We start from the raw sequence: 14805 nt of genomic DNA, 5'->3' as shown, positions 1-14805 counted from the left end.
GTTGCTGAACACAGAGACCTTGGAGTGCAGGTTCATAGCTCTTTGAAAGTGAAGTCGCAGGTAGATAGGATAGTGAAGAAGGCGTTTGGTATGCTTTCCTTTATTGGTCAGAGTATTGAGTATAGGAGTTAGGAGGTCATGTTGCGGCTGTACAGGACATTGGTTAGGCCACTGTTGGAATATTGCATGCAATCCCGATTTTCCTATCGGAAAGATGTTGTGAAACTTGAAAGGGTTCAGAAAAGATTTACAAGGATGTTGCCAGGGTTGGAGGATTTGAGCTATAGGGAGACATTGAAAAACAGGCTGTTTTTCCTGGTGCGTCGGCGGCTGAGGGGTGACCTTATAGAGGTTTACAAAATCATGAGGGATAAATAGACAAAGTCTTTTCCCTGGGGTGGGGGAGTCCAGTACTAGAGGGTGTAGGTTTAGGGTGAGAGAGGAAAGATATAAAAGAGACCTAAAGGCAACTATTTCATGCAGAAAGTGGCACATATATGGAATGAGCTGCCAGAAGAAGTGGTGGAGGCTGGTACAATTGCAACATTTAAAAGGCATCTGGATGTGTGTATGAATGGGAAGGGTTTGGAGGGACATGGTCCAGGTGCTGGCAGGTGGGACTAGATTGGGTTGGGATATCTGGTCAGCATGGACGAGTTGAACCGAAGGGTCTGCTTCCGTGCTGTACATCTCTTTGACTCTATTATGAATGCTGAAATCTAAAATATAACTGTATCTTCTACCCCTTCCCTGGGACCTGGTAGAGGGGAAATTACAACATCATTTTTTGAAATATGTGTTAGATTCATAACCAAGAAACTAGATGAATCCTGATACACGGAATAATTAGTGGTTATCTTTCTATTCCATTTACAGAAACAGAAAGCTTATGTGGGAGTAGATCATTAAGCTCATTGAACCTGCTGAGCTATTAAGTTAGATCATAGTTAGTCATCTCCTTCAATGCCTCTTTCCTGTGCTATCTGCATATCCCTTAATGCCAGCAATATCCATAAATGTCGTCATTTCTGTCTTGAGCATCCTCAATGATTGCACTTCCACAGCCCCATGTAGTAGAGATTTCCAATGATTCACCTCTGAAGAAATTCCTCCTCATCTCAGCTTTCAATGCCCTGTCACTTTTCCTGAGGGTATATCTTCTGATTCCAGAATCATTAGCCAGGGGAACTATCCAAACTACTTTCACTCTGTCACACTCTGTACAAACTTAATAAGTTTCAGTTTAATCACTCTTCATTCTTCATAACTCTAGGGAATGCAGGGCCAGTCTCCTCATTAGACTATCCCACCACCCCGGGGATTAATCTGGTGAACCTTTTGTCAGTCTCGTTCAATGGCAATTTATTCCTCTTTAAATAACTGGTTCAAAATTGTTCTCAGTACTCCAGTTGAAGTCTCACCAGGCTTTATACAGCTAGAGCATGACCTCATTAATATTAAGCAGAAACCCCCTTGCAATGAAGTTAAACATACCATTTGTCTTCCTAAATAACAATACAAATGCCTTAATATTAACCATAGTTGAAGCTGGAGTCATAAAGATTAAGTTTTAGCTTTCATATTGAAAACTATGAAGTTAGTCATTTAAACCTCCTTGATCAGGAACATTTTAAAATAGTATTTATTTCATATTGTACTTAGCCATATTAATCAAGTGAAAATTTATTTAAACATGTGAAGGCAACACAATAATATTTGGCAAGTAAACTGTGGGATTTCAGCACATTGTAAAATAGAAAAAAATCCTTTGAAAATGATTGATTCTAGCTCCCCAAAATGTGTTTTTTGTAATGATATGTTGCCTTTATCAATCTGCAATTATTTTACCTAAGCTCACCAACACTTTAGAGTTAACTTGTAACTTATATTTGGAATAAGTAGCAACTAACTGCTGCTATACTGACCACTGACGATGTCAACACATGGTTCAGTGAAAACGTTTGTGCATTGGTCATTTGATGCTGTGGTTTCAAAATGCTAATATGCTCACTTTACCAGCTTACCGCCCTTAAATGTATCAAGAAGTTTTGTTTAAGTAGCTTTTAAAAATTGTGGTTCATGCCAGATTTTGCATTTACAATTGTGAATGAGTTTGAGCAGTGACCTATGATGAAAAAAAACCTTTCAAAAGAAGCACAATTTCCAACTATTTCACCCAAAGTGAAACTGTATTCCTTGTTTTCAAAAACAACAATGGCCTTGATCGTTCAGAATTTCTTTGAGTACCCATGTAGTATCCATCTAATGCAGGTTTAAATAATGCTCTGAACCATCTTTATTAGTTTTGCACAAAGTCAATGATTATGTGTATACAAGTTCAATGGAATTAATATGTAAAACCTCAGTAATCCAAATGGCAACTCAAAATGTAATGACTAACAAAGTCCCTTACTATCATCAAGATATCAAAACTAGTGTATTATCATTAACTCTTTATACCTGCAGTATAATACATCAATGTCAGTGAATAGTTCTTCGGCAACAGAACTTCATATCATTTTTGCACACGTGAACTGTACATATCAATGTACTTTAATCCAGTATACATTATCATGTGTAGACATTGCAAGAGCTGCCACGTGTGCAGTGATAACACTCAGTTTTATTCAGCTTTCCTTTTCCTCATTTTTGGCCCATGAAGTGGTAAAATGATGTTTTGATGTTTGTAATCAACCATCCATGAAAGATAGTAATGTTTCAACCTGTCCAGTTGGGAAAAAGATCAATGAAATGCAGAAGGCCAATTAACCTAACATCTGTAATTGGGGAAGTGTTAGAAGCTATTATTAAAGGTATTATAGCAGGACATATAGATAAGTTAAAGACAATCAGGCAGTCAACATGGTTTTATGAAAGGGAAATTATTTAACCGATTTATTGGGATGCTTTGAGGTGTAACGTGTGGTGGATGCACCATACTCAATTTCTGTGAGACATTTGATTAGGTATTAGCTGGCTAGTACGAAACAGAATAGCCATAAATGTATACTTTTATGGTTGGCATAATGTAATGAGTGAAATGCCACAGGAATCATTGCTGGGGTCATGAATTCTTGCAAATTATATAAATAACTCTTCTGAGGGATGGAAACTTGCATATGCCTTAACTCAGGTAAATTGACTCACTGCATGAGCAAAGGTATGGCAAATCGAGTATATTGTGGATCAGTATCCCATTGTCCATTTTGCCAGAAGGAATCATTGTTTTAGAATTTAAATACTGAGTGCTAGCAATGCTGTGACATGCAGATAGTGCCCTAGTGCATGAATCGTGGGGACAGGAAGTAATTAGGAAATTTAATACACTGAATGTTATCATTTATTGCAAGGGGAATTGAATGCACAGGTGGTGGAGGTAGGGGGGGGGTTGGTTGTTGTGATTTAGTTATGCAGGGTGCTCATACAATTACATGTAGAATACTGTGTAGAGTTTTGTTCTCCTTATTTAAGGAAGGATGTATATGCACTGGATACCGTTCAGAGAATATTTACTAAACTAATCCCTGGAATGACTGGGTTGTCTCTTGAGAAAAGTTTGGACAATAGGCTTATACCTTTTGGAATTTAAAGTAAGAGGTGATTTAACTGAAAGGTATCTGATTCTGAGGGATTTTGAAAGGATATATCAAGAAAAGGGTTGTTCCTCTTGTGGAGCCTCTCAAATTAGTGGTAACTATTTCAAAGTCAGCCATTGCCTATTTAAAATGGATGAGTTTTTTTTCGACACAGGCTCATGATTCTTTGGAACTCTCTTTCTCAAAAGGTGATTGAAGCAGAGTCTTTGAATGTATTTAAGGCAGAGGTGGATAAACTACAGATGAGCAAGGGTGTGAAAGCTTCCTGGAGTACGCAGAAAAGTAATCAGATCAGCCATGATCTTAATAAATGACAGAGCAGGCTCAAGGAGCTGAGTGACCTACTCCTGCTCTTAATTTGTATATTCTTGTAACATGAATCATGAGCTTGAAGAGGTCTTTGACTTCATGTTACTTCATGCCTCTATGCCCAGAGCCTGATGGTACACTCCTCAAGGCCTATTCACATGCTTCTTTCTTTGATCTGTAGCCTTGTTCTGTGAGGAACTAGAAGAGGAATGCATGTCAGGAAAAGGAGTTTGAGAGATGACTGCTCAAATACAACCAAAGAACTTAAGTGAATGTGTGAACATGTAGCATTAAGGATCTTTTTGCTGGCATAGTAGTTAGTGCTTGCCACTTGCTACAATCAATGGATGGCATGGTCAGCACAACAGTATGTAAAGCAATGTAGAAATTGTACTCTTGCAATTTGATGCATCCCTCTAAGTGAGACAATCTTTTTCTCTAGGATTTCTCCCTGCATTACTTCAATGACTGTTGAATTTAGCTATCTCCTTTAGTTAATATTTCTTCTCTTTGAGGAACCATAAATTTAGGTGACCAAAATCCCTTTAAATAATGTTCCTTTCCGGTTGGAAATTCATATTGAATACAGGAATTAGGTGATTCAATAATTGAGATCAGCTTGGGGCTCTATTCATGCAGTCAGTACACATTGCACAGCGACCCTTTTTTTTTGTTGTTCATTCACCAAATGCAGATATCCCTAGCAGGAGTTGCTTATATTGTTCATTCCTTATTGCCCTTCAGCAAGTGAATGTGAGCAGCTGTCAAATGCTGTTGCAGTTATGTGGTAAAGGCATTCATTTACAATTGTTAAGGAGTTCCAGGATTTTGACTGCAGCAAAAATGAATGAATGGTGATTATTTCAATGTTAGGATTGTCTGTAAATTGAAGATGAATGTGCAGATGATGGTATTTAACTGCACTTCCTGCCCTTGTCCCTTTTTTAACTTAGCTTTTTATTAAAATATTTTCTAAAACTTGAGAGCCATGCGATAAAGCAAGATTGTAGAATGAGTAAAGGCATGAGTAAGAGGGAAAACATTGTTTATCGAGAATCTAAGGAACATTATGCACTTAAGTTTGTTTTTGTCTTTATTTCTGTAAAATTAAAACCTCATGATATCTGTCACTTCTAGGTGGATATTTTTTGTCTAAGGTCTAGAACTTCGTTAACACTGCAGTGCGTTTATCTGCACTATTATTTGACTATGTTAAATTTTAAAAATAATCAGGTTTATATGATTAGAGGAAAATGTGCTAAATGTCTAGATTTCAGTTCACCCAGATCTTGGAATAATTAGTACATTGATGGCGTATGCCATTCGAAAGTATTCCTTTAGCTGCTGGGGTCAATTTGAATTCCATGCCCACTTATGAAAATCAGTCCTACAAAATACTGCTCACTTTTTCCATATTAAAGTGCAATTGCAGAATATAACCATTCAATAACCAATCCGAGTAGAAACCTGGATCATTAAATATTATTGCGAAATTATGAATTGGTGAAATGAATACCGTTAAGTGGGAGCTACAAATGAAATGTTAAAGAGCAGCATTCTGCTCTGGAACCATAGATTGTTGGCCCCATTCTAGATTGTAGGGGTCATGGGTTTCATAGGTGATGTCTGAGAAGCCTTGGTGAGTTGCTTCACCATTTGGATAGTACATACTGGTGTATTGATATTGGAGGGAATGAATGATGAATTGGGTGCGAGTCAAGTGGGTGCTTTGAGCTGAATGATGTCAAGCTTAATGTGAATCTGTGCTGTTTCAGGCAGGTGGAAACTGTTCCATCACACTCCTGACCTGTACCTTGTGAGTGGTAGAGAAGCTTTGAGCAGTTAGGAAGTAAATTGCACATTGTAGCCATAATGATTATGTAGCTGGTCCAGTTCAGTTTCCGATCAATGGTGACCTTCAGGATCTAATGTTAGCAGTAGATTTAGCAGTTAGTGATTATGAAGGGGTGATGGTTAGATTCTCCCTTTTTGGAGATTATTGTTCCAATGAGGCGATTGGTAAATGCTAAGATTCAATAGTCAATCAAGGGAAAGTATTTAGATTTTATTTTGTTGGAAATGGTCATTGCCCACTATGTGTGATGCAAATGTCAGTTGTCCTGAACAGTGTCCATATGTTGCTATAAGTTTATCCTGAATCAGCTGATGATAATTGAGCTTAGGAAACAACTGAGAATTCCTGCAGTGATATCTTGGAGCTAGGATGAATGACCTCTAACAGCCAGCTACCACTTTGTTGTGCTAAGTAGAACTCCATCTCGTGCTGTTTTCACCAGTTTGCATTGACTTCAGTTTTGCCAGGCCTCCTTCATGCAACATTTGCTCAGATGCTACCTTGATGTTAATGTTTGGATTAAGGAGTGATAGTTTCTGAAGCCTGGACCAACTGGCCCTAGCTGAATTCAAACTTTGCCTTTGTGGGTTGTTGGTAAGTACCACTTGGAGAGTGTCATTGGCAGTGCTATCAATACTTTTCTGATGATTGAGGGTAGATGAAAGGGCAATAGTTGGTAGCATTGGTTTGTCCTGCTTTTGTGGACATGGCACACCTGAGCAATTTTCCAATTTGTGTGAATGGTGTGTTGTTGTTACATTAGAATAGTTTAGCTAGTCTCACAAGTGATTCTGAAGCAGGCATTTTCAGGACTAGAGCCAAGATGTTGTCAGGGCCCATCACTGTTGACATATCTAGTACAATCAGCCATATGTTGAGAATTAAACTGGTTAGTTAAATTAATTCTGTGATGGGAATCTTGGAAAGAAGTTGATACAATACTTGAGTGGAGATGGATGCAAAAAGATGGATGCAAATGCTTCAGATGTGTTTTGCATTTGTGCTGGACTTCCCAAACTTAAAGATAACTGCTTGTGGGAGGACCACAAAACTTTGATTGGATCCATTCGTTGAGAGTTCTATAGCAAGCTCCTTCTACAATTGAGCATGCCATACTCCTGTGTTAAATTATGGTCCCTGTTCCAGCTGTCACTTATCTTGACTTCTCCATTAGTTCTTCAAATCTATAGCTTTTCTTTTTAAGATTAATTTTCATTTAATATGTTTTCACCACTATTCATTATGTCCTTCTCTGTCGAGTGACCATTTGGGCCTGGTTCTGTAGATCTCACTATTTTCACCAGATGACCACTTACTTTATGTAATTTCTGTATAAATGATATGTTTTATGACAATCACAATGGTTTCATGATTTTTTTAATGTAAATCTTTTTAATTCCAGTTTTAAAAATATTCGGAATCCATCATCTGCCATAGTGAGATTCGAACCCATGTTGCCAGAGCATTACCTGGTTGTACTAGTCCAGCAATAATACCACTTTATTTCCCCGTGTTATTGTTTATTGTGAGGGGATTAGAATGCAAAAGTATGCTTTACTTATGCAAACATTGATGGAATCTCAACTGAATTACCTTATTTAATGAAAGATATAAATACAATGGAGCAGTGCAGGGAAGGTTGTCTAATGTGGAGGCTGGTACAATTTCAAGATTTAAGAAGCAATTGGATGGGTATATGAATAGGAAGGGTTTGGAGGGATATGGGCTGGGTCTTGGCAGGTGGGACTAGATTGGGTTGGGATATCTGATCGGCATGGACGGGTTGGACCGAAAGTTATGTTTCCATGCTGTACATCTCTGTGACTCTATGATGTAGAAAGGTTAGACAGACTAGACTTGTATCCAGTGGATTTCAGATAAGTAAGAGGTGACTTAATTGAAAGGTATAAAATCCTGAGGGATATTGACCGATGTTAGATATGGAGTACATGTTTCCTCTTATGTAAGAATCTAGAACTAGAGGTCATTGGTTCTAAGTCAGGGTGAGTTGTATGATTTGAAGAAGAACTTGCAGTTTCCTATGGTCACATGTATTTGCTATCCTGTCCTTTTATCTGGTAGAGACCTTGGGATGGAAAGTGCTGTCCAAGCTGCAGAGTTGCTGCAATACATCTTGTACATGTTTCACACTGCTTTTTTGCAGGGAATAAAGGTTGTTGGTATTCAATGGGATTCCAAACCAGCAGGCTGCCTTGTCATGGATGATGTTGTTGGAGCTGGACTGATCCAGGCAGTTGAAGAGTATACCATCACACTCCTGTCTTGCACTTTGTTGTTGGTGGACAGGCTTTGAATTACTCTGAAAAATTCCCAGCCTTGACCTGCTCTTGTAAACACAACATTTACATAGAGTCATATAGCATAGAAACAGACCTTTCAATCCAAATAGTCTATGACAAACAATTTTCCCGCACCAACCTTATCCCACTTGCCTACATTAGGCCCATAACCCTCCAAACCTTTCCTGTGCATATACTTATCCCAAATGTCTTTTTAAATGTTGTGGCTGTACTTGTATTCCTCACGTCCTCTGGCAGTTCGTTTCATGCATGAACCACTCTGTTTAAAAAAAAATTCCCCTTTAGTCCTTTTTAAAACTTTCTCCTCTCACCTTAAAAATATGCCCCCTAATCTTGAAAATCCCCAGCCTACGAAAAGAAACTTGCCATTCACCTTATCTATAGTCCTCATGATTTTATAAAACGGTCCATAAGGTCACCCTCCACCTCCTATGTTCCAGCGTAAAAGGTCCCAGCCTTTCCAGCTGACTTCTACAACTTAAACTGTCCATTCCCAGCAACATCCTGGTAAATCTTTTCTGAACACTCTTCACTTTAATAGTATCCTTAGAAGGGCAACCAGAACTACACATTGTACTCCAGAAGAGGTCTCACCAATGTCCTGTACACCCCAACATGACATTTCAATTCCTATGCTCAAAGTTCTGAGTAATAAAGGCAAGCATGCTAAACGCCGCCTTAACCATTCTGTCTACCTGTGATGCAAATTTCAAAGAATTATGTACTTGAACCCCTAGGTCTCCCTGTTCTATAACGCTACCTAGGGCCCTACCATTTATTGTATAAGTCATGCCCTTGTTTGTTTTACTAACATTCAATACCTCGCATTTTTCCAAATTAAACTTCATCTGCCATTCCTCAGCCCATTGACTCAATTGATCAAGATCTCTTTGTAATCTTTAGATAATCTTCTTTAGTGACAATTATTCCACCAATTTTGGTGTCATCTGTAAACTTACTAACCATGCCTCCTATATTCTCATCCAAATCGTTTATATAAATGACTAACAAAAGTGGACCTAGTAGCAATCCACCTATCACAGGTTTCCAGTCCAAAAAACAACACCCCACCACCATCCTTTGTCTCCAATTATCAAGCCAATTTTGTACTCAATTGACAAGTTCACCCCGAAACCCATGTGATTTAAATTTATTAATCGGCCGACCATGCAGAACCTTGTCAAAGGCTTTACTAAAGTCCATGTAAACAATGTCTACCACACTGCTCTCATCAATCTTTTTGTTTACTTCCTAAAAAACTCAATCAAGTTTGAGAGACATAATTTCCTCACGCAAAACCATACTGACTATCCCTAATCAGTCCTTGCCACTCAAATTTATGGGAATCCTATCTTTCCAGAGTAATTTCCAACAACGTACCACCACCAATGTCAGGCTTTCAGGTCTATAGTTCCCGGTCTTCTCTTAGAACCTTTCTTATCTAAAGGCACAACATTAGCCATCCTCTGGGACCTCACCTGTGGTTAATCGATGATGCACACGTTGCTGCTGGGGCCCCACAATTTCTTCCCTAACCTCCCACAACATCCTGGGATACACATGATTTGGTCCTGGAGACTTAACCACCTTTATCTTTTCTAAGACCTCCAGCTGGTTTATCCTCTTCAGTTTCTGGATAATGGTAACCCCCAGGATATTGATAATGGAAATATTCAGCCATGAAAATGCCACTGAATGTCAGGGAGCAATGATTAAATTTTCTCGTTTTGAGGATTGCCTGGCAGTTGAGTGACTCACATGTTACTTGCTGCTTGTCAGCTCAAGCCTGAATGTTGTCATGCTCCATATGGACATAGACTGCTTCCATATCTGAGGAGTAACAAGTAGTGGTAAACTTTGTGTGATTATCAGTAAACATCCTTTCTAACAGATATAGTTTTGTCTTAGTAATTGTGACCCTCATCCTTACAGATTACAGTGTCCTCTGAAGTTTGTGATTTGTAATCTCACTGATTGTATGTAGTGTGCCCTGGGAAACATCTAACTTCAAGTTAGGTAGATATGAATATGTGGCTTTGATAGTAGTGACACTCTAGTAAAAGGCCTAATTCCTCCAACATGTCTTTCCACACATAGATCAGATGCCAGTAGTCAGGTTATACTCATTACCTACTCTCCTTCCACCTAATCAAGTAGCATATTTTATTCCAAATAGATACTGTGAAGGTTTGAAGAAGAAATTACAAGAGCAGAAAGAAAAAAAAAATCAGGATTTGCTTGTCCAAGCTGTGAAACACTGTTTTATTGGAAGGAGCTTTATCTTTGGAGTGAAGGTATTTTATGCTTTCTTCTGAAATGAAAAATGAAAAGTTTAAAAATCTTTCCTACATCATGTTACAAACTAATTCTTTCCATCAAATAACTAGATGGTGATTAATAGTTGTGATTAAGCCAATGTCTGTTTCAACGTAGATCAATTGTTACAGCTTAAATGAGCATTCATTCTTAAAATCTGTTCATTTATTTTACACTCATGATGAGTTTAATTATTTTTGTAAGTAAATGTTAGTCATTCAAGTGCCACAAAATGGTAAAAAAAACTCCCATTGAACCAAACTGTCCATAGAATAATATGAAATACAATTTTTAGGAAACTCTTTGATGAATGGAGACCAAAGTTGCATGTTCTCCTGCATTTAACTTTGAAAGAAAAGGCTTTTATAATATTGAGCAGCAGCTTTTATATTAACATTGTGTTGACTTGCCATTCATTATTTTATAATTTACTGCCTTTACTTAGCTATTGGTGAAAACCCCCAACTAATTAAAATGTTAAAACTTATTTTGGAAGGAGGTTCCCAATTCAATTATTTTGCCTGCCTTCAGTCATTATTAGTCCCATGCAGCTCTACACAGTTTGGCTATGTTCCAAAGACATCAATGAGCTTCTCTGATCGTGGGGGTACAGATCAGCATTTTTCCCAGTTGTACATAATGATACTAAAGTGTCAAAATAAGTTATAAATTTAGCATCAACCAGTATTTGAAAGTGTCAACTTCACTCTATTTTTTGTTATGATCATCAAGATTATGATGCATGCTTAGTATAAAATGAATCCATTTGAGGCTACATAAATGCCCATGCATACATACAAAGGACATACGATAGAAAAAGTCTTGATTCTTCATCTAATCTATAGCAACAATGTTTTATGCATTACATCGACTCCGTAGATATCATGTAGTCTACTCAGGGAGACCAAAAAAAAATCAAAAACCCAGATATTTTCCCCCCATTATTTAGCTTTGGAAAATTTCTCTCCATTCTCTCCAGGAGATTGAAACCAGTCCAGGAGACTGCTGACAATGACTTGATGAGCTAAATTAGCTATACCATAGGTGAAATTTACAGAAAATAACAAATGCTGGACATCACAGTGCCATTTGACAGCATCCATGGAGAGAGCGCAAGCTAACGTTTTGAGATGCTCTCTCTCAATGGGTGCAGTCTGACCTACTGTGATCTCCAGCATTTATTGTTTTCCGTACAGATTCCAGCATCTGCAGTAGTTTGTTCCTACATGAAATTTACAGATGCAGCTTTTCTTTGTAGGCTAGTTAGTTTTACAGCGAGGAATTTGAAAGGAATTTGAATAAGAGAAGTGACTGCCCTAAAATAATTTTTGAGCTGGAATATAATTGTATAGTCACAAATAATATTTGAATTCAATCAAATTTTCAACAAAAAACTTGGTAAATATAAATTTAAATTTTAGAATAGTCATTAAACTTCATGTGTAATCTAATATTACATTTAATAGGTATAATTGCAATATTTATTTAATCACATTTTAACATTGTAATCCCATTTTCGGGCACCGTTTGAAATTATTTTTGTTTTATTCACAGGCATCTGAATTTCTGCCGAGCACATGGTCACCATCTTTGAGTCCCTTACAAGCTCCCATCAGCATGAAAAAATATGAAACACACCTAGTGGCCTGCCAGATTGCAGTGCCAAACACTGCAATCTATGGATGTACTGTTATCAATTATTATAAGAAGCTCTTAGATTTAGACAATCTCCAAGATTGTTCTCCCAGCTCAATGCTATCTGATAGTCCTTTCAATACTGTTGATCAATCCAGTGCCATGATCAAGAGCTCCACAAGCTTGTTGTCAGGTAACGCTCAGTCCTTCACCGAGTTAAATGATGCTAACCGATTATCGAATCCTTGGCAACAGGATTTTGCCCTTGTTTTATCCTCTGGTGACTGTGTTGCAGTTGAAGATCTTTCAACAGCAGACACTAGAAGGGTTCTTTCAAAGTACAGCCCCTCCTACCATGCAGCAGAAAAATGCCAGAATAGAAAATGTAATACAAGTACTTTGTTGCATTTTCCTACTTCAGATTTTCAAAGTAGTGATATCAATCGATATAGCCCACCTGCAATGGTGAGTCTCCCATTGCCTAATGATGATTGTATGCATCAATATTGTCATACAATCTTTGAGTTACAGAAAGACTGCGTCAACTCGAGCTTTAATAAGCAAAGGTATTGTCTGCAAAACTCTGGAGACTCTTTGTCAAATGGCAAAGATTGTGATGAGAACCAGTCTATTGATAAATCTTATAATTTATCAGAGGACAGCATGGATCACATTGATCCCATGTTGTGGGATGACTTGCTGTTTTCTGAAAGTCTCGATGAATTTATAGCAAAGGTAGAAGCTAATCAGCAGAGATGCGATGAAGAAGTTACTGTTGACAATTCCATATATTCCTGCAGTTTGAAAAAATTGAAAACTGATAACCTTCTGAATAGAACTCGAGGGCAAAGTCCAAGATGCAAGGAAGTGTGTACAAATTCTACTAACTGTAATTTAAAAAGACCTAGGGAATTTGGAACCGAAGAAAGCCCTTGTGTTGACTCAAAGAATCCAAAGGGTCTTCTAAATAGAGTTGTAGATGTCTTCAAAAATGATATCACACGCAAGGAGAACTCTCTAACAACTGCACCACCAGTGCTACCAGTTGATGGCTCTATTCCCAATGATACGTGCCCTCCCACTCAGAATGCAGTTCTGCAGATTTACAGTACATTTATGAACCCAGTAAACGTAGGCAATTGTAGCACCAAATGTGTTCGAACATGTGAACCAAAGCTGCACAACCTTGAGAAGGAGCCACTGGACGAATACTCAAAGTTTCTGTCTGAGCGTAAAGCTACAGAAGTTAACAAGCTGGCAGATTCCTTTTACATTGCAAATGAATCTGATTTACTGAATAATATTGGTTTACAAACTCATTTGCCTTCTGGAAAACAAATACTAAAAATGAAGAAAAGCATTGACCATGAGTTTCAAGATTCAATGTGCATTAAAGGACACTACATGGGTAAATGTGATATTAAACCTGTAAGCATATCTCAATTGTCATCTGGTTCTACCTTCTATAAAAACACCTCTTTCCAGAATATGTCAACTCACTGTACTGAGCAAGAATACAATGTTTCTGGTGATCTCTTCAATGATACAGGAAGCGATAAAGATGAACCATCAACTTGTCTCAGAACAAACCTATCCATTTTATCGAAATCATTCTATAAGATTAATGATAAGCTCAATGAGCAGCAGTGTAGTATTTTGCTGTGTAGTTCAGATGCAGCTGTGAAAATCCAAAATAATAATGATCCTCCAGAGAGTGATGTACCAAACGTGTCTGAACATGACTTTTCAGATTCACAGGACTTTGTTCCATTTTCTCAGTCTACACCAGTTTCAAGATTGCGAAGTTTAAAATCCTTCAGAGGAAGAGAAATTATACCTCTCAAAATGTCACCCTGTGTTGGGCCAAGTCCAAGGTCAACTGGTTTCAGACAAAGGCAAAATGGTCATCTTAAACACCAATTGTCTCAAATGCAAAAAGTGTCTCAGTGGCAATTTGGGAGCAATCCTGCCTCGGTTTCATTAAATTCCTCTTTGTTAAGCAACAGTCCAATTAGCACGTCTTATGACAGTGACTCTGATGAATGGATTCCACCTTCAACAGCTAAAACTCGAGTATTGACGTCTCATTTATCCTGTGTTTCTAAAATAAACAAATCGCAAGGTGTTAAACTATTTAGACACATGTCATATGCCAATGCTGCTATAGAAACTGCTGATTTGAAAGCTGCAATAATGGGCAACAAAGAGAATGAAAGTGACAACCACTGCAGGGGCAACCTATACATGAAAAGGCCGCCTGCTGGAAAGCATACCGCACCATCGTTACAGAATAAAGTATTCAACTCAACAAAGGTTCTTCCAAACAAAGCAGAAATGTTTGGGCCACTTATTTCTAGTGAACCTCAGATTCATAAAGGTTTAAAAGTGAATGACTGCTCCCCAGCTGCTTTTCATTCATTTTATATGAAGAGTGAGGCACCAAGTTGTTGCTCACCAGAACTATTTTAAACAAATACAGATATTTTTGAAGATAGGCAAGTCGCTTGACAAAAATTTCTTGTCAGGGTAAAACAAAGAACTACAATGTTTTTCTTTTAGTAAGGCACAATGAATTATTTTGTACCTTTTGTAATACAAATGAAGGATGGGAATTTCTCTATGTTCTTCGATCATCCCCACCCCCCCACATAACTGTGGCAGAAGAGTAGTAAAGTGTCTGATAACCAACCAAGCAGGGCTGTGATTTCAGATCAGTCTGTGAATTCTTTATATTAAAAGCGAATACTTGAAAAGGAATTTTTCACAAGCTTTT

At 37.9% G+C, this 14805-nt stretch overlaps 1 protein-coding gene across 1 annotated transcript in view; it reads left to right on the top strand.

Moving 5' to 3' along the window:
- The window catches only part of ddias (DNA damage-induced apoptosis suppressor), a 37909-nt gene extending 23408 nt beyond the window's left edge, over positions 1 to 14501 (top strand). Inside the window, exons 5-6 of the mRNA XM_043692693.1 lie at positions 10258 to 10375; positions 11952 to 14501. Coding sequence (XP_043548628.1) covers positions 10258 to 10375; positions 11952 to 14501 — 2668 coding nt within the window. The remainder of the gene's footprint in view (positions 1 to 10257; positions 10376 to 11951) is intronic.
- Positions 14502 to 14805: the final 304 nt, after the last annotated feature.

Source organism: Chiloscyllium plagiosum, chromosome 6 (genome assembly GCF_004010195.1).
Source record: "Chiloscyllium plagiosum isolate BGI_BamShark_2017 chromosome 6, ASM401019v2, whole genome shotgun sequence".
In the NCBI taxonomy this organism is placed as follows: Eukaryota; Metazoa; Chordata; class Chondrichthyes; order Orectolobiformes; family Hemiscylliidae; genus Chiloscyllium; species Chiloscyllium plagiosum.
Note: the sequence above shows the minus strand (reverse complement) of the source record. Positions and strands in the feature narration are given on the sequence as shown.